Raw genomic sequence first — 25,312 nt, 5'->3', positions numbered from 1 at the left:
CATTATTATTACTAGCCAAGCTATAACCCTAGTTGGAAAAGCAAGATGCTATAAGCCCAAGGGATCCAATAGGGAAAAATAGCAAAAGACAAGTTAAGTTCGATAACAGTAGGTAGCACACAGGAAATTGTTTTCTAGTTACAATTATTATCAACTAACCCATATCCTTGGCTTATTCCATTGATATCCCTTGAACACATTGATCTGCCAGTACATTTATTCAATCTGAAAGAAAATGTAGAAGATTAAAAAGCAGCAAAGCATTACATATGTAGAGAATTGCGACTGAAGTCAAAGTGAAAGTTACTGTACTTAGCGGGCGGGAGGGGCCTACCCTCCGCCCACCAAATAATACTACTACCTCGATAAGAGTTTGAATGGATGTTCTAGCTTCACTGAAGTCCTACTCTTATTAAAAGATGATGGTTTGTATTTGAGTAGGATCAAATAAATATAAGGTAATAACACTAAAGCAACACCTGTCGTCAATTGAATCTACAGTACTGTACAGTATTATTCTCTTTGAGAGTCCAAATGAATAGACTTTCCTTTCTGTTACAGTACTGTACATACTTTACAGTTTTTTTACATCTGTAACCAAATATAATTTAAGGTACTGTACTGTGCTTACCTTCTTTTTTCCTTTTACGTTCTCTCACTATATGAGATTTTAAAGATTCCCACATTGCTCGGCTCATCTTTGGTCTCTCGAGCATCATCTGTGGGGTGAACCTCCGATCACCACCCTCACCCCCACGCCCGCGTTTTTCAGCTTCAGCAAACTTTACCATTGTTTAGTGAATATCTGCAAATAAAGAAAAAGTTTCATGTCTCAGTATTACTCATTACCGTTACTAAAAGAGCAAAGATAGAACTACAAGACTCTGAACCTTACTAGAGCTATTACTGAAGACTAGAAAGGTGCAATTATCCATGTCGTATAAAATAAAATCCTCGAACCTTTAGCTTACTTCATGAAACCGCTGCTAGATAGAGTTGGTAATGTGTACTTGTACTTCATTATTTTAGACATACTGTATCCTGGAGTTATCTTTATCTCCAGTGAAATGATAACTTTATTCTGGTTATAGTATAAGTGATGCCTTGTGATGGGAGGTCACATCATAAAACTGAAGTTCCATGAAGATGGTAATGTCTACCTGTAATTTTAGAAAATCTTCAGTACTGTATCTGATAGTTACAGGAATCATCCATACTTTCTAGGAGGGGCTTACTGTATTTGAATCTCATTTTAAAATATGTAAATGTGGAAAACTGTAGTCTCTTTATACCATATGATATTTCTAAAGTGATGTCACTGCATGCTGACTACACTGGCATCAACGTACTCATAACATTAGCTTAAGGTTGGTTATGGAGTGGATAGCTAATAAATTAGCCATTCCTTAAGTGCTGACATGTCTTTTGAAGTACTGTAGTCCTGTGAGAATCTACAAACCAATAAATAGCGCCACATGAACAAAAGGATGTGAAAATAGACAAACGAATCATTTGTGAGGTAAAGTTCACACCCTCTAAGTTGGTGAAAGTAAAACTCTTCCCGGTATATGCTATCCTTAGTAAAAGTGAAGTCGTTATCCTAGAAAATATCACAAATGATTTCAAGTAATTTGTATTTTTCCTAACTATACAATCTTGAGTCCTTTGATAGGAATATGATTTCAGTGATGATGGAAACTCAACCGTTGAATTTATAACGAGGTGTAGTCCTGTAGTCTTACCGCTTGTCTGACTGTGTCTGCCGTCACCCTGCTCAACAAGGTTTGCTTGACACTCGTTCAGAGCTGAGAGGTCAATGACTGGTCTCAACCCTCCAGACACCTTTTTCACAAGAAAGAGTCAACTGATGAAGCCTGGAGAGTCATCAAAGACCTCTTGGAGAGCACCCTTCTCCAACATGTCTGGACTTCGGCCCAAAGGGCCAGCCCCTCTGCTGATCCCATCGCAAAGAGTCTTTTCGACACTGGGGTCCTGATCAGTGGAGGGAGAGATGAAATGAACAGGACGCAACACCCTGCATGAATCACGGAGATTGTCCAGGGTTCGGCCCGAGCTGCATCCACCTCTTCCCTTCCAGCAGCGATGTAGGAATTCCCCCCACTGGTAGACAAGAAGGGGAATCGCCTATCCTAGCGTTTGCGGTCGCCACCTCTAGGTTGTCTCCCTCCATGGGAGGACTTGGAGCCTTTCCTGTTCTTGGCTGGAAAGGGCTTCTTAGACACCTTGTCTTTTACTGCTGTCTTGTTTGTTGAGGGTTTTGGTTGAACGGTTTGCAGAGGAGACGGTGGCCTGAAGGGCCGAGATGTCAGGGCCCTATGGAGGACTTCCTCCATCTCTCTGCAGCCTGCTCGAAATCACGAAATCATTAGCTCAAACAACGAGGAATCCTACTGAGGAATTCCGGAGTCTTGTGATCTCGACATTTGGGACTTGGTGATGAAACCTCTTGGCTACTAAGTCCCAGCACTTCAGGATGGTGTTGGCCCACAAGTTCACCACTTGGTGGGCCAGGAACTCGATGGTAAGAATACCTGAGAGTAAAAAGGTTTCCATCGCCTTCCTGGTGCTTTCTTTGGAAAAATCCAGTCCGCACCATGGTCCAAACGGATCCCAACTAGAAATACAGCCACGATGTAGCCTGCATGGCATACTTAGCTACTTTCTCTTGGTTAAGGATCGGAATGCCCTAGAGAGACCGGCTTCGTTAGTTCCTCTAGAAAATGGTGAAAAGGAAGAGCCTGGCGGGGCTCGTCAAGGACCTCATGGTATATCCTCTACTGGACATTTGGAGGCTGGAGGAGCTTAGAGGAAGAGCCCAAGCGGAGAGAGGCAGAATACTCTGAGAGCCGTGCAGCAACCTTATGCCGGGCATTCTTTAGTCCCTCAGACCAGTTCACAGCTGTACTGGATTATGGGAGCTTCTGAGTGCCGAAGACGTGACTTAGGACCGTGTCTCTGCCCTCTTGAGGAGCCATCACCAGATCTGCTAACACATTGAGGGTCCTCACACGAGCCAGAACTTGCCAAAAGGTGTGCTGCTACTCCATATGTTCACCTTCCGAAGAAGGACTGGCAGCTTGGTCTTTGTCTTTCAACGTCGAGACCTCGTCTCGGGGTGGGTTGTGGTCGGTAACGAAGTGGCTAGGTGATGGTTTAACACCCTCTGCGGGTCTAGGAATCCTCGAAGAGGATTTGGGGAGTGTTTTGGAGTCTTTAGGCTCACTCCTAGGAGGGAATAAGGTCTCTAGAACCAAACCTTTTGGTGGTGGAACCTTCTGGTGGCCACCCGTAGAAGGAGGGATGGAAACTTCTATGGGTTCTGAGGCCATAACACTGCTGTCCCTTGGAACTTCCTCTATAGGGGACAACTGGAAAGAGTCTGGTACAGACTCTTCGCTGCGGGAACCTCTTAATTGAAGTGACGAGTGAGCAAGAGGGCGAGGGGAAGAGGAACCAGCAATACTGTACCAGTCCTACCCTTAGACGTCCTGACTGGGGTCAGCTTACCCCGGGATGAAGCAATGTCATCGGAGACTACTTATTTCCTCTTCAGGGGAGACAGAACCGTGGATCTTCGCCTTGGATGCAATGAGAAGAAAGATTCTTCCAGAAGACTCCTGGGAGAATTCGCAGGGCGTGAGGATAAAATAACCCGCGCAAAGGCCTGGGTAACTGCCCTGACCAAGGCTCCGAACCACCGTTGTTGATGGATGGAAGCACTTATCCGATAGCTCCCATGAAGGGAATGATGAAGCGTGACTCCTCGAAGGGTTCTTAGTCTCTAAAACTTTAGTCTCAGGCCTCCCAGATTGCTGTATTGGTTTCTTCTTAGCGGCAGGAGTTTTCGGGATCTTGAAGTCGTGAAGACTACCCTTTTCCTCGTTCCTGGTGGTCAAGCTGTTATGCATTTGCTGGGAGGGGAACAGGGTGACAGTGAACGGTGAAGAGGAACCTTTTCCTTCCTCGGCGAAAGAGCTGCAGCTCTCAGTGGCGAAGACCTAGAAAATCGCTTCCCTTGATGTTCTGAGACATGGGGATCTACGGTAGAGTGCTCGTGCTTATCAACCCGGCGAGAAGGATCCTGCTGTTCAAAGGGAGATCTCCTAGAAGAGCTAGCCAAAGGCTGACGAGCAACGCGTGAATAATATCTGCTCTCTGCTGCAGGTACATGATAAGGTTGATGGGCAACCAAAGGTTGCTGACGCATTGACGAGCACTGTAGAGTTGGCACAGGGCCAACTGCTTAAACCCGATGAGAGGGAGGACAATGGTTCGATGATTAGCGAGTTGGCAATTGACAAGTCAAGGATTGCCGTTCAGGCGAACGACATGTTGGTGAGCAAGGCATTGTAGAACACTGCTTCGATGACTGGTGAGGTTGACGTGCAGGCGATCGCTTAGCCACCACTCACGGCATTCGATACACTTATTACTTTTATCACACCGCTGCCCTCTGCAGGCCGGACACAAACGGTGGGAATCGGTATCCTCTGTGGACATAAAGGTACCAAAGGAGCGGCCCTCTGGACAAGGCCAGATATGCATAGCAGGCAGGAAGGCACACAACACACACACATACTGAAAGAAAAAGTAAAAAAGCAAATAATTAATGGCAGTCCAAAAATAAGTGATGAGAAAGAGTGGCAATAACCGTTTTCCATCCGAGCCAAATGCAAAGTGAAGCACAGTCACAGGTGTGTGTGAGTGAGAAGGATAGCTGACTACCTTCCCTATCCCTGGTTAACTAGCGGGATGGGTAATTAAACCTCGCTAAATTTTAATGGCTCGCCCTTTCAGCTTTGCCAAAAATAATACCGCTATAAATAGCGTAGGTTTGTATTACAGTTACGGAACAAATACAATATTTCCTAACCCACAGGATTTCCCAAAATCTGGTCATAGCAAAACAGCAATAGTGTGTGCAAACAAATACAGATTAAGTGCAGTACTTATTAAACATATCAATAGAAAGTCAGTACAGTCGCTCCCCTACTTACGAACATTCGAGTTACGAACAACGGTACATACGAACATGTCTGCGCATATGTCGAAAAATGTTCGGAAAGAGATGCTGTAAGTTAGATTTTGTATTGCGCGCCTTTTTCCGAGTAGTGCTTCTTTCCGCCGCTAATACCGACGCTTGGCGCCGTGAGAGCTCACCCAGCATCCACCTTCCTCTGCCCAGTTCGTTACAGTGCGTAAGTGCGTGAACGTATCTCCAGTGCGCAAAGAACTTTTTTCATTTTTATCATTAAATATCTCGGGCATCCATTATTCAATATGGTTGGTGAAAAGCGAAAGGCTTCTAGTGAGAGTGGTAGTGCAAAGAAGAGGCAAGCCATTCCATTTGAAACGAAAGTGGCAATAATAAAGAAGCTTGATACGGGTGAGAAAATGGCGAGCGTTGCACGGGCATACCACTTGAATCGTTCGACCGTCGGTACCATTTATAAACAGAAAGATCGTATAATGGAACACGAGAAAGGTGCAGTGCCGATGCAATCGACGATCATTAGCAAAAAAAGAGGGAAAATCATAGAAGAGATGGAGAAACTTCTCACCATTTGGCTCGAGGATCAGCAGCAGCGGCGTATTCCTCTGAGCCTTATGCTCATTCAGGAGAAGGCCAAATCTATCTTTGAGGATGTCAAGGCTAAGGCTGGGGAAAGCGCTGCCGAAGAAACGTTTTCTGCCAGCCACGGGTGGTTTTCCCGTTTCAAGAAGAGGGCTAATCTCCACCATGTGTCCGTGTCCGGAGAGGCAGACTCTGCGGACAAAGAGGCTGCCGAGCGATTCCCCCAAGTGTTGAAGGAGATCATTGAGGAGGGTGGCTATTCGGCTAAGCAGATCTTCAATGTCGACGAAACGGGTCTTTTTTGGAAGAAAATGCCAGAGAAGACCTACATTAGCCGTGAGGAGAAGACGATGCCCGGATATAAAACGGCTAAAGACCGCCTAACCTTAATGCTTGGGGCGAATGCTGAAGGGAGCTACAAGCTGAAGCCGCTGCTAGTTTACCGGGCAGCTAACCCTCGAGCCCTGAAGAACGTGACGAAAAGCTCTCTCCCCGTTATATGGATGTCAAACATGAAGGCATGGGTGACACTCGCTGTATTTGAGGACTGGTTCTTCCACCATTTCATCCCAGAAGTGAAGTTGTATTGCCGGGAAAATGGAATTCCATTCAAGATCCTGCTGGTGCTGGACAATGCCCCTGGCCACCCCCCGCACTTGGATGATTTTCATCCTGATGTCAAAGTTGTGTACCTGCCGCCAAATACAACTTCACTTCTGCAGCCGATGGACCAGGGCGTTATCGCCAATTTCAAGAAATATTACACCCGACGGACGTACAGGATGGCCTTGAAAGCAGTGGATTCTGACCCCGAGATGACCTTACGGAGCTACTGGAAGTCGTATAACATCTTTAACTGCGTAAAAAACATTGATGCATCATGGCGTGAGGTTACCGAGGTCAACCTCAACGCCGTATGGAGGCCTCTATGCCCTCGGTTCGTCAACGACTTCCGTGGCTTTGATCAGGAGGGCATCAATAAAGAAATTCTCAGCACTCTTGTCGGCCTAAGTGACCAACTCGAGCTTGACCTGCAGGAGGAGGACTTCGAGGAATTGCTTGAGTCCCATGGGGAGGAATTGAGTAACCAAGACCTCATGGAGTTGGAGGCTCAGCAACGTGTCGAGGAGGAGGAGGAGGAAGAAACACCTGTCCCCATGAAGAAATTCGAGACGAAACTCTTGGCCGAGGGGTTTTCGCTCATAGATAAAGCCATCGCACTCTTCGAGCAGCAAGACCCAAATATTGAACGTTGCATAAAGGTTGCAAATCAATTGAATTATGCCATACAGTGCTACCGCATCATTTATGATGAAAAAAAGAAGAAAACTGTGCAATCGTCGTTACATCGCTTCTTTCGGCCAGTTTCTAGTAAATCCTCCAAGGAAGATATTCATCAACCCTCATCTTCTTCTCCTCGACCCTCAACTTCTTCCTACATTGAAGTTACGGAGGAGGAAGTAACTTTTGAAGCCCATTCCAGCGACGACGAAGACCCTCTCATGATATAAAATCCTCCTCTTCCTCCTCCTCCTCCTCCTCCTCCATCATCTCCTTAAGCATCGAGTACATCTTCCAAAAGTAAGTTAAACTTCATTTTATTTATCTTATTACGTACATGTACATACTGTGTGTCTCTCTCTCTCTCTCTCTCTCTCTCTCTCTCTCTCTCTCTCTCTCTCTCTCTCTCTCTCTCTCTCTTTCTCTCTCTCTCTCTTTCTCTCTCTCTCTCTCTCTCTCTAACATACGTAGTACAGTACTGTACGTATTCTCTCCATTTTATTAAATGTTTTTTTCAGTACAAACCAATACAGGTTACTTATACAAGCCTTAAACATACTTATATAAACCTTCAATATACTTATATAGGCCTAAATTATAATACAAAATATAGCACTGAAGCAACTTACGAACGAATTCACCTTACGAACGATCGTTCAGAACATAACTCGTTCGTAAGTTGGGGAGCGTCTGTATACATAATTATCATACCATACATAATGAATACTATAAACCATATTCAATGTTCCTGAACTCTAGTTGACAAGTCAACCACAGTAGGCTATATGATAGGCAATATGTATCCGTTAACTGATAGTTATTTCCTTTACATGTAAAAAACATGTTATTTTCATTAGTAAAATAAATTTTTGAATATACTTACCCGATAATCATGTAGCTGTCAACTCCGTTGCCCGACAGAATTCTACGGAAGGGATACGCCAGCGATCGCTATACAAGAGGGGGGTGTACTCACAAGCGCCACCTGTGGCCAGGTACTGCAGTACTTCTTGTTGACACCACCTCAATTTTTCCTCGGTCCACTGGTTCTATGGGGAGGAAGGGTGGGTCAATTAAATCATGATTATCGGGTAAGTATATTCAAAAATTTATTTTACTAATGAAAATAACATTTTTCAATATTAAACTTACCCGATAATCATGTAGCTGATTCACACCCAGGGAGGTGGGTGAAAACCAATGTACATGTATATCAAGAAGCTAAGTATCCCGTATTTCATATTATCAGTTATTCAAAATAACAATGAAATTACAAGTACCGTACCTGGTAAGGAAGTCGACTTGAGCCATTACTCTGCCTTAAATAAATTCGTCTTCCTTACTGAGCGCAGCGTTCCTCTTAGGAGGCTGAACAACTCTAAGGTGCTGAAGTATCAAGGGCTGCAACCCATACTAAAGGACCTCATCACAACCTTTAACCTCGGCGCTTCTCAAGAAAGAATTGACCACCCGCCAAATCAACAAGGATGTGGAAGGCTTCTTAGCCGACCGTACAACCCATAAAAAGTATTCAAGAGAAAAGTTAAAAGGTTATGGGATTATGGGAATGTAGTGGCTGAGCCCTCGCCTACTACTGCATTCGTTGCTACGAATGGTCCCAGGGTGTAGCAGTACTCGTAAAGAGACTGGACATCTTTGAGATAGAATGATGCGAACACTGACTTGCTTCTCCAATAGGTTGCATCCATAACACTCTGCAGAGAATGGTTCTGTTTGAAGGCCACTGAAGTAGCCACAGCTCCCACTTCATGTGTCCTTACCTTCAGCAAAGCAAGGTCTTCTTCCTTCAGATGAGAATGTGCTTCCCTAATCAGAAGCCTGAATAGTAAGAAACTGAGTTCTTAGAACTTGGGAAAGAAGGTTTCTTGATAGCACACCATAAGGCTTCTGATTGTCCTCGTAAAGGTTAAGACCTTTTTAGAAAGTACCTAAGAGCTCTAACTGGGCAAAGTACTCTCTCCAGTTCATTCCCCACCAAGTTGGACAGGCTTGGGATCTCGAACGACTTAGGCCAAGGACGTGAAGGAAGCTCGTTTAGCAAAAACCGAGCTGCAAGGAACATGTAGTCGTTTCAGATGTGAAAACAATGATCCTGCTGAAGGCGTGGATCTCACTTACTCTTTTAGCTGTTGTCAAGCACACGAGGAAAAGAGTTTTTAATGTGAGGTCCTAAAAAGAGGCTGATTGGAGAGGTTCAAATCTTGATGACATAAGGAACCTTAGGACCACGTCTAGATTCCAGCCTGGAGTGGACAACCGACGTTCCTTTGAGGTCTCAAAAGACCTAGGGAGGTCCTGTAGATCTTTGTTGGTGGAAAGATCCAAGCCTCTGTGGCGGAAAACCGCTGCCAACATACTTCTGTAACCCTTGATCGTAGGAGCTGAAAGGGATCTTACTTTCCTTAGATGTAACAGGAAGTCAGCAATCTGGGTTACAGTGGTACTGGTTGAGGAAACTGTATTGGTCTTGTACCAGCTACGGAAGACTTCCCCTTGAGACTGATAGATTCTGAGAGTGGATGTTCTCCTTGCTCTGGCAAACGCTCTGGCTGCCTCCTTCGAAAAGCCCCTAGCTCTAGAGAGTCTTTCGAAAGTCTGAAGGCAGTCAGACGAAGAGCGTGGAGGTTTGGGTGTACCTTCTTTACGTGAGGTTGACGTAGAAGGTTCACTCCTAGAGGAAGAGTCCTGGGAATGTCGACCAGCCATTGCAGTACCTCTATGAACCATTCTCTCGCGGGCCAGAACGGAGCCAATCCACGTCAGCCGTGTCCCTTTGCGAGAGGAGAACTTCTGAAGTACCCTGTTGACAATCTTGAACGGCGGGAATGCATACAGGTCGAGATGGGACCAATCCAGCAGAAAAGCATCCACGTGAACTGCTGCTGGGTCTGGAATCGGAGAACAATACAAAAGGAGTCTCTAGGTTATCGAGGTAGCGAACAGATCTATGGTTGGCTGACCCCACAGGGCCCAAAGTCTGCTGCAAACACTCTTGTGAAGGGTCCACTCTGTGGGGATGACCTGACCCTTCCGGCTGAGGCGATCTGCCATGACATTCATACCGCCCTGAATGAACCTCGTTACCAGCGTGAGCTTTCGATCTTTTGACCAGATGAGGAGGTCCCTTGCGATCTAGAACAACTTCCACGAAAGAGTCCCTCCCTGCTTGAAGATGTAAGCCAGGGCTGTGGTGTTGTCAGAGTCCACCTCCACCACCTTGTTAAGCTGGAGGGACTTGAAGTTTATCAAGGCCAGAAGAACCGCCAACAACTCCTTGCAATTGATGTGAAGTGTCCTTTGCTCCTGATTCCATGTTCCCGAGCATTCCTGTCCGTCCAAAGTCGCACCCGTGTCTGATGCGTCCGAGAGGAGACGGCGGTCGGGTTTCTGAACAGCCAAATGTAGACTTCCTTGAGAAGAAAGCTGTTCTTACACCACGCGAGAGAAGACCTCCTCTCTTCGGAAACAGGAACTGAGACCGTCTCTAGCGTCATGTCCTTTATCCAGTGAGCAGCTAGATGATACTGAAGGTGGGGGAGGTGGAGTCTCCCTAACACGATGAACAGGGCCAGCGATGAAAGTGTCCCTGTTAGACTCATCCACTACCTGACTGAGCATCGGTTCCTTCTCAGCATGCTCTGGATGCATTCTAGGGCTTGGAAGATCCTTGGGGCCGACGGAAAAGCCCGAAAAGCTCGACTCTGAAGATCCATACCCAGGTAGACAATGGTCTGGGATGGGACGAGCTGAGACTCCTCAAAATTGACCAGGAGGCCCAGTTCCTTGGTCAGATCCATAGTCCATCTGAGAATCTCCAGACAGCGACGACTTGTGGGAGCTCTTAAAAGCCAGTCGTCTGACGGAGCCGGACACAAGATCATGGTACTGCTGCACAGTCTGTGAACTGTCAACCATGGGGAAGCGAGGAAGTACAGTGACAACCCGAAGCTGTCTAGACTGTCTGGGTCGTACAGACAACTCCTTATCGGGTTGCTGAGGTTGCCGCACTGCGTCACAACAAGTCACTTCTGCTGGTTGTTGAACGTCTTCCCAGTGACACACTGACTCCGTAAACAAAAAATCCTCTAACAAGGACTAAGCTTGGACTGCATGTCTTGCAACACAGCTCAAGGTCTATGGGAGCAGGTGTGGTAACAGACGGGGTTAGCGACTGAAGTGGAACCATTACCTTCCCTGGAAGCATGTTATGCTTAAATAAAAGTCCATAGGAGGCTACGCAGCTAAAGGCTCCTCTCCAAATGACAGACTCCTCAAGGGAATATCAGAAGGAGGGAGAAAAGCACTTTCTCATCTACAGGGACCATATCCGAGAAAAGCTAAGTTCTCTCAGTGAGGGTTTCACTGGTGCAAAAGCAGCAGACTAGAAGGCAACGTTATGAAACTGCTTGACAGTCTAGTGAGTTGGCAACAACCAAAGATGTGTGACTGAGAAGCATGCGGTAAGGTATGCAGAGCATGCTGTATGTAGAGCATGCTGTATGCAGAGCATGCTGTATGTAGAGCATGCTGTAAGAGAAGCAGAGCATGTTGCATGGCGAGTAACATTTCTCAGAAATTCCATGACCAGTGCTAGATTGAGTAATATCGCATTACTGTCCATTGAAAGTGCACGTGCCGAGGGAATTGATTTAGACTGTTTTGTTGATGAATTTGATAGCCGGCATGATAATCGTAGAATTAAGCTGCACTAAATATACGATCTATAATCTACTTCACCTCAGGACAGGGAAACTCGCCCTGTTGGCAACACTGCATTACTTCATGCATGCTTGCATGGGGTTTTAATATCAACATAATATTTACATTACATTGATAACTCATGATTCATTTTTGTTTTGAAGATATTTTGCCATATTTGCGATTTGTTAAAAATATATTGCAAGGAATACATATATATTTTTTTTTTTATTTAAGTAATACGAATAACCTCCATTATCATAATGTTTGTGTAGGCATACATGTATATGATTACAAATGCAAGTTATGAAAGTAATGAGGTGTTATTATTGTCATTTGTTATTTCAAAGTTGAATGGGAAGAGGCTCAAGTTGAGGAGAAAGTGGCAGATGCATGCGTTGAGGTGTCTGACTCATAGCATGAGGTACCTGCCTCAAGAGTTGCGCTTGCCTCAAGGGTTGAGGTGGCTGCGCAGAGAGAGGCTCTTGACTCACGAGTTGAGGTTCTTAAGGTGTGAGCTGCGAGAGTTGAGGTAGTGGCTGCGCAGAACGCAGTTCCTGTCTCACGAGTTGAGGTTCCTGAGGAGCTAGCCTCAAGAGTTGAGGCTCTCGCCTTGAGGAAAGTTGAGGTAGCAGCTGCGAGAGCTGAGGTGGCTGCCTCAAGGATGGTAGAGGTTGTCGTACCTCAAAAGGTTGTAGCCTCAAAGATGGTCTAACTGCAAGAAAATCTTGCCTCAAGGCATAAGACTCCTGCTCCCATTGTTGAGGTTGCCTTAAGGAAGGTTAAGGTTGCTGCACAACGCTGGTAACTGGCAACTCCGAACGCGGTAAGGTAGCTTGAGGAACCTCAACTTCGTACGCCTGGCAGACTGGACTGCGGTGAGGCGGAGCGCTCGCAGGAGGAGGTGTAACCTTCTCAGCCTGAAACTCACGCATTAAGACCGCAAGCTGCGACTGCATGGACTGCAGCAAAGTCATCTTGGGATCAACAGACGATAAGGTCTGTTGAGGCAAAGCCTTAACAGAAGATGAGGTCTGTTGAGGCATCGCCTTACCTCTCTTAGGAGGTGTGCAGTCACCTGATGACTGCGGAGAGTCAGAGCTAACCCAATGACTGCATCCGGGTTGTTGAACTCTAGAGGTCTGGACTTTACGTTTAAGAGGTCTAGAGACCTGAGTCCAGCGTTTTCTCCCCGAAATTTCTTCTGCAGACGAGCAAAATAAGGGCTCAATCGTCTGCGGGTGGGAGTGACGGTCTCTGTAAGACACGCCCGCAACCACCGAGGATACTTCTGTGCGCTGATCAAGGCCTGCCGAACCCTTTTGCCCTTCGACATTGCTTCTCCCCTGGGCTTGGGAGCTTGCAAGAGGTCCCGGACTGGGAAGACGACTGGCACGCACAGAAGTACCCTCACGCACAACACTGACACACTTTGCGCTAATCACTTATCACTTTTGATTTTCTGTTTGCACTTATTTCACTGAACTCGAAACTTTAAGTGGTTTGTACCTGAAACACGCAATTCTATCCTTCCTTAAAAGTTAGTAATTGCGAAAACAGAATTACAATGTAACAGAAAAATCTAATGAAAGATAAATAATTCAGTGGCTGGAAAGAGACTAAACACTAGATCAAATGAACTACGTTTAAAATCTCTCACCGCATAAAGCTTGAGAACAAGAATAAAACTCTAGAAACGTTTACCTTCTTCCCCTAAAGAGACTAGGGAGAAGAGCAAAAACGATAACAACGTTACTCGCTTGAACGAAACGTTTATCCAGCTCTCTCTCCCTCCGTCTCTATCTCTCTCTCTCTCTCTCTCTTGACTTAGAACCTGAGAGAAGAGCCCAATCATATATATCGTTAAAACATATTATTGTTAAAGGAAAAAAACTGAAATATTTCCCAAATAAAAAGTTCCTTTATTAGAATTAAAACCATTAAGCTAAGAAAGAATGAACAAAACGCTAGAAACGGTTACTCTTACTGCAACGTGACACCGTGAAAATTCTCTCTCTATCGTAACGATAGAGCGCAAGTTGAACGTTCTGAACGTCAACAACTGTAGAGACAAAACGTTAGTTCAACTTTGAAAACAGTACGAGACTATCAAAGAAATTCTTTCAAAAACATTAAAATAGCATAATATGTTAACAGGTAAAACCGACATGACGGGCCAATGTTAATTAACTTCGGTACCAAGAAAAGACCGCCTACTATTAGGAAAGGTCGAATATAAACAAATATAAAAATTAATTTTAATAAGTTTATAATAAAAGGAAGTTAATCGAAGAGGCCTATAAAAGGCGGAGAGATAAAAATAAATCTATAACTTTTGTTAAGCAAAATTAAGAAAGAGAGTCTATACTCTCTTAGACACCAACACTTCCGTCTAAGGGAAGGGTCGGCCATTTAAAGGTGAAAGAGAGTTCATACTCTCTTCGTCACCATAATTAATCAAATTAATTCCAAAAGCTAGCTAAGCTAATAAAAAAAAACTTCCTGAATAGCGAAAGCTGAAATCTTAGAGCAATACTTCACCAAAAACCGTGAACAAGACTCCAAAATTATAAGCGTATCCATGAACGTCTTGCCGGAAGCACGACAGAGGAAAAATTGAGGTGGTGTCAACAAGAAGTACTGCAGTACCTGGCCACAGGTGGCGCTTGTGAGTACACCCCCTCTTGTATAGCGATCGCTGGCGTATCCCTTCCGTAGAATTCTGTCGGGCAACGGAGTTGACAGCTACATGATTATCGGGTAAGTTTAATATTGAAAATTCATGAGTACCGAGTATAATGCATCTATTAGGGACATAAAATACAATAAAACCATTATCTAATCCCAGCAATAATGATCCCTTTTCCAATGAATTAAGCATAATACCTTATAACACACAACTCCAAATTAGCTACCTGGTACCCATACTATCTGGTTCTTACTACCAATGAAGAACAACATGACAGTCTAGGTTAGGTTAGAATACGTATATCCTTGAAATAGCTAATAGCAAAATTTCCTATGCTAGAATGTATGCATCCATGAGAGAGGTAATGTCGAAAAATTTAGGTCAGAATACTGTATTCGAAGATTTGTATTTTTCCTAACCATACAAACCTTAGCTATTTACATTGGGTTTACCTTTTAGCGTAGCTGAAATGGCGAGCCATTAGAATTTAACGAGGGTGTATTACCCCCGCGCTAGTTAGCGGGGGGGTAGGGGAGTAGTAGCTAGCTACCCCCCCCCCCCCTCACACACCGGTGAAGCTCACTTTTCACTTAGAGGTAGGACTTGTCTTGGGGGACAGGGCTGGCGGGCAAATATGTGTGAATAGCTAAGGTTTGTATGGTTAGGAAAAATACAAATTATCTTCAAATTTGTCATTTGTTCCGTAACCGAAATACAAACCACGCTATTTACATTGGGTGACTTACCCCTTAGGTAGGGTGGAAAGTCTCCAGCCATACTGGCTTTGGCTTTACCCGGGGACTCAGAATCCGAGTGGGTCGCACTCGAGAAAAGGAGTCCCTGCACCTCACAAGTTCCTTGCTCCGCAAGGAACCGTGTGGCCTACATAAGCTTGTGTGTGAAGGAAGAAGTGTGACCCGTCCTAGGCAGTTGACCTGGATTTCCAGAAGGAACTCTGGGTTAGGACGTTCCCAATACCACCTCGTCAGGGTATGGGGGACGCGACAGTATTGACTCAATACTCGGAACACAAGGAAGCATGGTTTACCTGCAGAGGTTCGAGGTCAGCTATGCAGAGACCAGGATGCTGCTTCCCCGTAGAGGGGATGATGAAGAAAGAAGTAAGGGCCAGACATACTTCTTTCGTTCATGCAGACTAAAACCTGATAACAATGCCCTCAACCTCCTGCTACCTGTCCAAAAAGGAGCCTGAGGTTAGACCAGCTGTTGTGTAGCCACCACAGAGCAATAGAAAACGTATCGAAACTCCTGTGGGTCACGCCCTGCAGGAAGCGGGCTGCGAAGGTCATTAGACGCTTCCACACTCCAGCTTGTAGCACCTGCGTCACAGAGTAGTATTACTCGAAGGCGAGGGACGTTGCGATATATCTGACATCGTGCTGTAGGGCGACGTGACGGGGGAGGGTCTGGAGACAGGTCGAGATGAATGTCCTTGAGTCCGAGCTGAAGAGGTATACTGGTGACTCTCCCCCGTGTCCTTCTTGTGCTCCCAAACCGGCTGCAACTGAGGACAAACTGCAGCTGTTCCCAAAGCTAACCTCTCGATTCCTTACTGGCAAGAAGGAGAAGGTTTTGGGACATCAGATACAGAATGGAGATTCGAAATCTTGAAGGAATTGGACCGAAGGGCCGGGACCCCAAGATTCTGAGTCTAGCCAACAACTCAGGAGCGAACCTGAATGTTGCCTTCCCCCATTCCTTAAAAAGGGCGGAGTCGTACGAGACCAAGAAGATTGCTTACACACTGGCCGCGGCCAGAGTGAGCAGGAGACCCAAGACGGAATACAATCAGAGGCCTGACATAAAAGGTCTTGAAAAGATCTCTTAAGGGACTAAAAAGTCCGAGCCATGCTCCAAGTTGGAGGTCTCACTCCGACTAGGGCAGGGACGTTCGTAGCTTCGCATGAGCGAGGAAAGGTCCAGCGGGAAGGAAAAAGTTATTCCTTTATGCCTGAAGGTCAGGGAAAGGCTGAGCGACAGGCTTCATTGCCGAGAGCGGGAAGGAGTTTCCTCCCGCCGAAAAGCAATAAGATCGTTATCGCTGGAGAAGAGGCCTCAAGGGAAGAGGTATATCTCCCACGACACCAACCATCGAAGACTCTTCACTTCGCCTGGAAGACCCCTGCGGATGACTATCGCAGATGACGCGACTGTAGCGGGTTGTCTCTTCTTGAGGAGGAGGCGTAGTGTCTCCAGGCATGAAGCCGAAGCGACGCCCCGGCTCGTGAAAGATGTTGCAGTGTGGTTGTTTGAGTAGCCTGTGCCGTGGGAGAAGCTCTCCCGGGAGTTCCGTCAGGGGAAGCAGAGGGTCCGGAAACCGTTCTGCGCATTAGTCCCAGTGGAGCTCTCAGGGCCATTGAAAGGTTGACAGACAACCTGGTCTTGTTGAGACCCAGTCTCAACAGACAACAAAGGAGGAAAGACGCAGGTGTCGATGTTGTCCCACCATCACCGGAATGCATCTTGCCAGAGTCTCGGGGTCTGAGACTGGGGGGAAGAACAGCGGAAGCTTGAGGTTCCAAGCTGTCGCGATCAGGTCCCCCAGACCAGGACTTGCTGGTTACTCAAGGCCAAAGACCCCCAGGTACACTCTCTCTACAAGGCTCTGCTCGGATAGTCGGAGAGAACATTCCTCTGCCTGGAACGAGAGAGCCGATGGTGGTATTGAGAGTATCTCAATCATCTCGGTATCTCTACTGCAAGATGTGAAGGTGTGAAAATGCGTCCCCTGATGGTTAGAACACGCCAGAATCATGAAGTCGACGCACACGGAGCGACTCGGCAGGAGCTGTAGGATCTGTAGAGGGGCCAGACTACGGCCCCTAAACCTGCCTGAATGATGGAGAGGTATCCTTCAGGTCCTGACCATAGGCCTGGACCGGAACATGCTCCCCCCGTTTTCTTTGACGAGTCCGAGAACAGCATAAAAAATGTGGGGAAAGGACGAGAATATCCACTCCCATCAAGAGGTTCCATAGGTCAACACCCATTGCAGGTCTAATCGTTCCGCTGGTCCCATAGGGGCCAGAAAGTCTGGTTAATCGTTGCTTGAAACCACCGGAACTTGGACCGCCCCACATGGAACTTATCCTGAGGCGACCGTTCGGAACTATAGACAGGTCAATGAGGAAAAGAGAACTAGGAAACGTTCCAAGGTAGGGCTGGAAGCTCTGCTTGACTGAGAACAGGTACTGCGACTCTCCTCAGCCTTGCCACAGTCAACTGAAGGGAAGGCTCGGAGGAGGTGGCAACAGAATCTGGCGTCCCCAGGTGGTCACCCATCCAAGTACCGACCAGAACCGACGTTGCTTAACCTCGCTGGACGGACGAGAAGCGGGGTTTCCAACGTGGTAAGGCCGTTGACTCAATATCATGGCTAGATACTCCAGATGTTGAGGCAGAAGAAGAGAAGGCTCCTAGCAAAATACCATGAACCCCCACTCATGGTAAGCATCCGGAAGCTTGTCCCGGCACTGAAGAAGGTCGAACCCGAGCCTACCGGAGTTGACCAGACCTCCAAAAAGCGAAAGACGCGGAAGCCTGCACCTGAGCGGCCATGAGGAAAGCAGGGAGAGTTCTCTGGGGAAAAAGAACTACGATGCCACGGCGGGATCGCCACACTGCATCTTAAGCAGGAATACCTGCAGTCTAGGCTGAATTCCACGAGCTTCCTGGAAGATGGATGGAATGGAAACTGAAAGTACCCGTCCTTCCGATCCAGGGTCTAAGGAGTCCTGTCGCCTCATTACCAGTCTGATCGATTCTGCTGTTCCACGCTGGACAAAGTTTGTTCGACAAACTTGATCAAGGCTGAGAGGTCGACTACGGAACTCCCGTCTCTGATACTTCCTTACAAGAAAGGATCGACTGAAGAAGCCGGGGGTGAAGCCGTCGATGATCCTATGGAGGACCTTCTCCTAAGGTATGGATCATTCTGCCCAAACGGGCAAACTCTTGCCGACCCTATGGCATAGAGGTTCAGAGACACTGAATTTGCTGACAGAAACGGCAGGCGCGATATCCTTGGCTGATCACAGAGATCGTGCAGGAATGGGCATCGGGAAGCTGTCATCCGGAAGAGTAACCTTAGGCATCCTCCCAGCGTGAAACCTGCAAGGGGGGGGTGCCAATCCTAGAGTTCGTGAACTCTCCCGTGCCATCTGTTCCTGACAGGAGGGAACTGCAATTGGACACCTTGTCTCAGTTGTCGTAGCCGGTCCGATAACTTAGGCCGACGTGGCTGAAAGAAAGAGGCGCTGGAGCCCTGCAGAGTCTGGAAGAAAGCGCCTTGGAGGAGTGAAAACGGAAGTCGACTTCCTCCGCACAGCCGCTGTCTATGTCTCTGTCCTTGGGCACAAACAAACTCTGGAAGGGTGTCTGAGGTTGTCGACATCCACGGATGAGACACCCGAAAGGAAGCCCTCGGTCATTGCGTCCAGATGGTCCAACATCGAGCTTGCCCGCAAGTTCGATACTTGACGACAAAACGTCAAGGTGCTTGAGCCCGAGAGGAGGAAAGTACCCAAGACCTTCCTGTAGCTTCCTTGAACCAAACCTCGGGTCGTAACTGAGGAGGGAAAGGACCTGGTAAGCCCCTTTCACGAGATGGAGAAGAGGAAGGGGTAAACAGTCACCCCTTGGCCGATGGAGAAATCTTGAACGGAAAGTCCCCCGCCAAAGATCCTTCCAGGGAATGACGGGGAAGGGCTAAGCCAGGTTCTGCAGAGAAGAATGTTGCTCAGACCTCCCTGAAGATTCTTCTTATTCTTGCATGTGCCATGCTCTGCGTTTACGGGGTGAGGCCGTGTTCTGGAAATACGCTCCAGAAGACTCGCCAGGCTGGCCATGCTGCGAAAACCCCAATGGGAATCGCGGTTGCAATCGCCCTGGAGCTCGCGCGATGGTAAATCAATGATCTGCGCGTGGGCGAACGTGGAAGCGCCCATGCGCGGGCACGCAAACGAAGGTGAGCGAAGGAGCACAGAAGGAGGGCGAGCGTGGTAGGAAGGGCGAGAGCTGGTGGTCGGCGAGCGATAACCCATAGGCGAGCAATGGATACTGCAAGAATTAAGCCGACGTTCGCGCGAAGAAACACCGTAGGCTCGCGCGATGGAACACCGTCGGTTCGCGCGACGGAACACCGTCGGTTCGCGCTACGGAACACCGTCGGTTCGCGCGACGGAACACCGTCAGTTCGCGCGACGGAACACCGTCAGTTCGCGCGACGGAACACCGTACGTTCGCGCGACGGAACACCGTACGTTCGCGCGACGGAACACCGTACGTTCGCGCGACGGAACACCGTACGTTCGCGCGACGGAACACCGTACGTTCGCGCGACGGAACACCGTACGTTCGCGCGACGGAACACCGTACGTTCGCGCGACGGAACACCGTACGTTCGCGCGACGGAACACCGTCCGTCCGCGCGATGGAATACCGTTGGTTCGCGCGCGGGCGAACATTGGAGAGCATGTGCGCGGAATTAAATGGCCGCGCAGGTGAGCACAGGCGATCGGGAGACCGATGGCGCGTTGGCGAGCGATGGCGCGTTGGCGAGCGATGGCGCGTTCTAGCAAGGCGATAGCCCGTAGGAGAGTGAAGGCGCGTCGGCAAGCGACGGCGCGTTGGCGAGCGGTGGTGAGTTAACAAAAACGCTAGCGAGCAGGTGAAGAATCGCGCGGGCGCATAGGCGATTGCCAACGCGAGAAAGACTAGTGATGGTTAGCGCGCATCGCGCTAACAGAAGGCGCGCAGTTGCATCAGGAAGGTGAGCGCTGAAGCAAGCTGTTAATCAGACGATCCTAGACGGTCAGAAAACCGTTGGCACCCATCGGTGCGTGGCAAAGAAGGGCGCGCAGATGTGCGCTGGCAATTGAAGAAAGCTGGCGCACAGAAGGACAGAAGTAAAGGTGAGCGCTGGCGAGCAGGAGGAAGATCTACGGCAAGACTCAGCTACCGGAGATCGTGGTCCACAGCAGGCGAGCTCTAGATCACTACTGATGGTGGTCAGGGGAACTGACACGCGTGGCAGATCGATGGCGATCGTTGACGCGTAGGAGATCGCTGACGAGCAGGTGAACGTTGACGCGTCTAGGGTCGCTGGCGAGCTGGTGATCGCTGACAAGCAGAAGGCAACGCATGGAAGCCTGCGAGTAGAAGAAGAGTCCTTGACCCAGACCTGAACCGAAGTTCTAGATCGCGAGGGCGAACGTGGGCGCACAGGGCGCGTACCAGGAACCAACAGGAACAGCAGAGATGATCATCATGAGAGCGCTAACGAACAGGAGAGCGCTGACGAACAGGAGAGCGCTGGCGAACAGGAGAGCGCTAGCGATCAGGAAAGCGCTGATGAGCAGGAGAGCGCCTGTGCGCTAACACTGAGCAGGAGCAGGAGAGAACACAGCAGAAGGGCGCGCAGGGAAGAACCCCCGTGAGAGGCAACCCTTTGCCCCGAAGGGATCGTTGTCCGTCGGGAGACTGATGTCCGTCGGAAGACCGTTGTCTGTCCGCCAGGAGACTGATGTCCGTCGGAAGACCGTTGTCCGTCGGGAAGACCGTTGTCCGTCGGGAAGACCGTTGCCCGTCGAAAGACGAGGTCAGACTGCTGTCCATCTGCCCCAGGGGCGGAAGATCAAGAAGAAGGAGTTGTAGGCTGCAAACGGAGATTCAAAAAGGCGCCTCTTAGCACCCTTATAAGGAGATGAGAGGCCCTTACAACGAGGCGGACGGTGAGCCTTACGGCGAAGGAGGCCAACAGCAACAGCAGCAGAAGAATTCTCCGAAGAGGAGTCTCTATGAGTGTACTCTCTCGCGAACGAAAGAGAAACACTTCGTAGAAGAGACTGGTCATCCAGTGACCTAAAAGGAGCAATCCTCCGAAGAGGGGCTCCTGCAGTTGCCCAGCCCCTTGAGCAAAACTGCAGGTGCGACCGCTCAGCACCAAGAGCATAGTCGCACGAAAAAAAGGCAAGAGAAGAACCCCCCAAAAGGGGAAAAACTTAAGCCTGGACAGGAAAAACTTCCCTCGGAAGGAAAGTTACCCACCCAAAGAGGCAAGCCTCCTGAGAGTTCTAAAATGAACTGGAGAGCTGTCAATCGTCACGGGAGTACTTCCAGTAGAAGGAGACACGCCCCTGACGAAAATCCAAAGGGGAGGCAGCAACAGCCGAATCCCCAGGCCTCAACAAGACAGCTCACACCGTTGCCATATTACAGAAACGAACTAGATCGGTAACTGTAAAAAAATAAAACAAAAATCATTAGTACACATTCATTCCCCCGGGAAGGCTCCGAAGAGGAATCCCGAGGGAAAGGAAACAAGAATTACAGTACACAACAGGCACGTGCCCTCACAACCACTTACACTCACGGAAGGAGAGCTGTAACCAAAACAGAATTATAACAATTATAATTATGAAACTATGTAATTATGTAATTTAAAAATGAATGAATCACTAAAGAAAGAACGAAAACCCCGAAAGGAATCGTTCTACAAAGCTGAAAAATTAACAAATACAATTAGATTCATAAACTAATTGAGACAAAACGTACGGCATAGCAACCCCCCCACACGGGAGGGAAGCTACAAGGGGCGTAGTAAACGTAGTAAAAGGGTGAACGACCTCAAGAGAGAGAGAGAGAAAGATCGAAGTCAAACTCGATCACAACCCATAAAATTACGCCGTGGTGGCCTAACTGCTGAGGGCTCCACGGAGATATCGTACACTACACACACAACTCTGAAAAGGAAACTTACTGATTTCTATACTCAAATATATACATAAACATGAAAAAATGTTTACATATATATTGAGTAAAAGAAAAGTAAGTGATTAAGTAAAGACAAAACAAACAATGGCTGCCAAGCGAGGACAAAGACAGAGACGTCTGTCCCAGTCCGAGCCAAAAGTGAAAGTGAGCTTCACCGGTGTGTGAGGGGGGGGAGGGGTAGCTAGCTACCACTCCCCTACCCCCCGCTAACTAGAGCGGGGGTAATACACCCTCGTTAAATTCTAATGGCTCGCCATTTCAGCTACGCTAAAAGGTAAACCCAATGTAAATAGCGTGGTTTGTATTTCGGTTACGGAACAATTTATATTTTGGCAAGCTTATGAAGGGTACGCTACACAACGTGAAGGGATGTAAACTTGCAAAGCACTCCCGGTTAGGTACGAATAGGACTTTGTCAAAGACCATGGAACCTTAGGTTAGGTTAGGTAAGGATATTTCTCTTGTACTACTATTGCCACAATTATAGCAAAACATGAAATATATTCTTTTAGTTTACATCAATTCACATAAAACAAAAAATTATTCAAATTCATATACAGTATAATGACCTCTTCACTCTACTGTACAACTCAATTTTCCTTTCTTTCACCCATAAGTTTTCACAACTTAAATATAGCACATTCATCTAAACCATTATGCCTCACTCACATCCTAAATTTTACATTGAGTTTATTTCTTACATGTCAAATTTATTCAGTACAATGTAAATTTCATTCCATGTCCTAGCTTAAATAACTATCCGGTACATTTTGCAGCTCATTTATAGTATAAAACGACCAAGCTTTGCCTACCATGGTAATCGATTTCTTTAATACTTGGGGAATTAGCCTTCTAACGACTATTAGGGTAGCTTGAGATAAACTTTTAAAGTTCATTAACGTACCAAACTGTTTTGGGGTATCATCCAACAGCTGAAAAACTTTGCTTAATCAAATATCTAAAGATTAGGCAACATCTAGTTAAGATGTTTAGAAGGATTAAGCCAGTATTAATTGCCCATCCAAACTAACCTTGTTATCCATACACTTGCAGGCCTGCTTTTGTTGGCCACATGATTTCAAAATTTTTAACTCATCCCTGCCGCGACCCAAGATTGACCTGACTGAGGTCAGCCTTTCCAACGCTAACCGCCGTGATGGAGCGACGTGTTCCCTATAGTTTTTCGTTGAGCGATGTGGTTGAATTTATTACTCATACCAATCAGCTTGATGCTTTGAGGATGATAAGGTTTTTGGACTTAAGGGAGGATTTTGGCTTTAGCAACTACGAATAATAAGGTAAACCTAAGTAACATTTTTATTAGTACAGTGTGGTTAGGATATAAATTAGAGTGCTGCCCATCGCTTTTATTGTGTGAGAGAGATTTATTTGCGATTCACTTTATCATAATGTAAGATCTTAATTTGTTTTAGTTTGTGAACTGGGAAGGGGGTCTGGGGGCTTGCCCCTAGCTGGGGATTGTGTCCTGGGAAAGGGGTCCAGTGCTTGCCCCTGGCTAGGAATTGTGACCTGGGAACTACTAGATTAGGGGTCAGGGCGTTTGTATGATAGTGACCACCTGAATGTATAACGACAGCTGACTAATACTGCAGTGTAAGTGGGTCACGTGTGGGGACTTAGCCCCCGTTAGATAAGTAGGTAAGGACATGACTTGTAGGTTAGGTTAGGGGGGAAAGTTTAGGTTAGTTGTTGTCCATTTATTATGCATGGGGGAGGAACTGGCCGCTGATATACAAAGGCTCCGTGGGTTTGTTAGGTTCTGTGGCCTTTTACAAATCTCAAAAGTGTAAAATAATCACGTGGGGTGTATGGACGATAACGGCCACTTGTATGTATGATGACGGCTAACTTAGAATACAGCACTCTAAGGGGGGTTGCAGGGGGCATTAGTCCCCCGTTAGGTAAGTAGGTAAGGACACAGCTTGTAGGTTAGGTTAAGGGGGAGAGCTTAGGATAGTTAATGTACATTCTATATGCAAGCAGAAGGAGCTGGCCGCTGATATACAAAGGCCCCAATCACGTTTTGTCCTGTTTTCGTACACCCAAAGTCCCAGGTTCCCACCTGTGTCCGTCGAGAGTTCCTAGTATGTAGAACGTTGAGACAAACAAGTAAAATTTCAGTTATTTGATATCGTATGAAATGCCAAGCAGGGTTTTCTCGGTGTTCAAACACGTTTCTTGTTGGCTATTCTCTCACGTTTCTGACACTCACGAGCCGAGTGGTTCTAGTATGTAGAATATTGGGACAGATATTTACAAAACTAGCGAGTCAAAATTTTAATCGGTAATAATTCCTGTGATAAAACAGAAGATTTATGACCTTTTTTACTATTTTATGGTGACGCCAATCCAGTCCCAACAAACTACAAAGGCGCCTGCTGAATTTACATCAAGGGAGCCTAGATTTCTCTATGGATGTAGGCCAGCCTGGACAGCACTAAGTTATCTCGAGGCATTTTTAACACTGGATCTAATTGGTCACAGTTTGTGTTTAAATGAATCCTTTTAAGTCAAGGTATCCTTGGGTATATGTATAGTTAAGTATATTCAAGAGTATAATGATCGGAGACTTATAGTTCCTTACGATAGAGAGCGCAGACTGGGTAAGATACACAACAAAAACCTGGATTATATTTACACTCTGACAGACGTCTGATAAAAGTAATACCAATAGTAACTCGTGGAGGTGTTATTGATATACCGAAGTAATTAATTTTGACAGGAGAACTTGATTTGGTGGCTCCACTACGAAGATACACAGTTTAATAGACTGACACTGACTAAAAACAAAACAAAGTCTCGTTCGCTAAAGTCAATTTGGCCGGCGACTTGCCAGTGGTGGGAGCGTTCAGCACGATATTTTCTATATAAACGTTTACATTCCGAGTTGATTGATTGATTGATTTGGAGTTCTCTGGCATCCTGACATCGAAGGTTATTGAAAGATTAAATGAATATTCAATTGAAACCAGAGGAGTAAATATATTATAAAAGTTAAATAGCATTCAGAGGACCTACTTCTGACATAACTTTAAAAATGCCATTAGAAGTAAATATGTTATAAAAGTTAAATAGCATTGAGAAGACCTGCTTCTGATATCAATTTAAAATTGCCACTAGCATTGTACGACACATCATGTCCAATGATCTTGGCCAGGATGAACCTGCCATCTTCACCTCGAGCCTCAAACAGATATTTATTTCTTAATTAC

General features: G+C 46.8%; 2 protein-coding genes and 1 pseudogene across 8 annotated transcripts in view; 1 reads left to right on the top strand and 2 right to left on the bottom strand.

Annotated features, from left to right (window-relative positions):
* LOC137634971 (G protein pathway suppressor 2) overlaps positions 1-24,902 on the bottom strand; it is a 219,386-nt gene extending 194,484 nt beyond the window's left edge. Inside the window, exons 1-3 of one of the 7 annotated variants that reach the window (XM_068367556.1) lie at positions 24,739-24,882; positions 961-1,160; positions 632-805 (exon numbers count right to left, since the gene is read on the bottom strand). In XM_068367556.1, coding sequence (XP_068223657.1) covers positions 632-791 — 160 coding nt within the window. In that variant the 5' untranslated portion in view covers positions 792-805; positions 961-1,160; positions 24,739-24,882. Of the gene's footprint in view, positions 1-631; positions 806-960; positions 1,161-24,738 lie in introns of all 7 variants that reach the window. The other 6 variants (XM_068367552.1, XM_068367557.1, XM_068367553.1 and 3 more) reach the window with 6 other exon arrangements.
* On the top strand, positions 5,302-7,107 carry LOC137634857 (tigger transposable element-derived protein 1-like). The gene has a single exon (XM_068367409.1). The coding sequence runs from the start codon at positions 5,302-5,304 to the stop codon at positions 7,105-7,107; it is 1,806 nt and encodes a 601-aa protein (XP_068223510.1).
* On the bottom strand, positions 17,552-17,670 carry LOC137635041 (5S ribosomal RNA; annotated as a pseudogene).
* Positions 24,903-25,312: the final 410 nt, after the last annotated feature.

This window comes from Palaemon carinicauda, chromosome 45 (assembly GCF_036898095.1).
Source record: "Palaemon carinicauda isolate YSFRI2023 chromosome 45, ASM3689809v2, whole genome shotgun sequence".
NCBI lineage: Eukaryota > Metazoa > Arthropoda > Malacostraca > Decapoda > Palaemonidae > Palaemon > Palaemon carinicauda.
The sequence above is the reverse complement of the archived record's forward strand: the minus strand, read 5'-3'. Positions and strand labels throughout refer to the sequence as shown.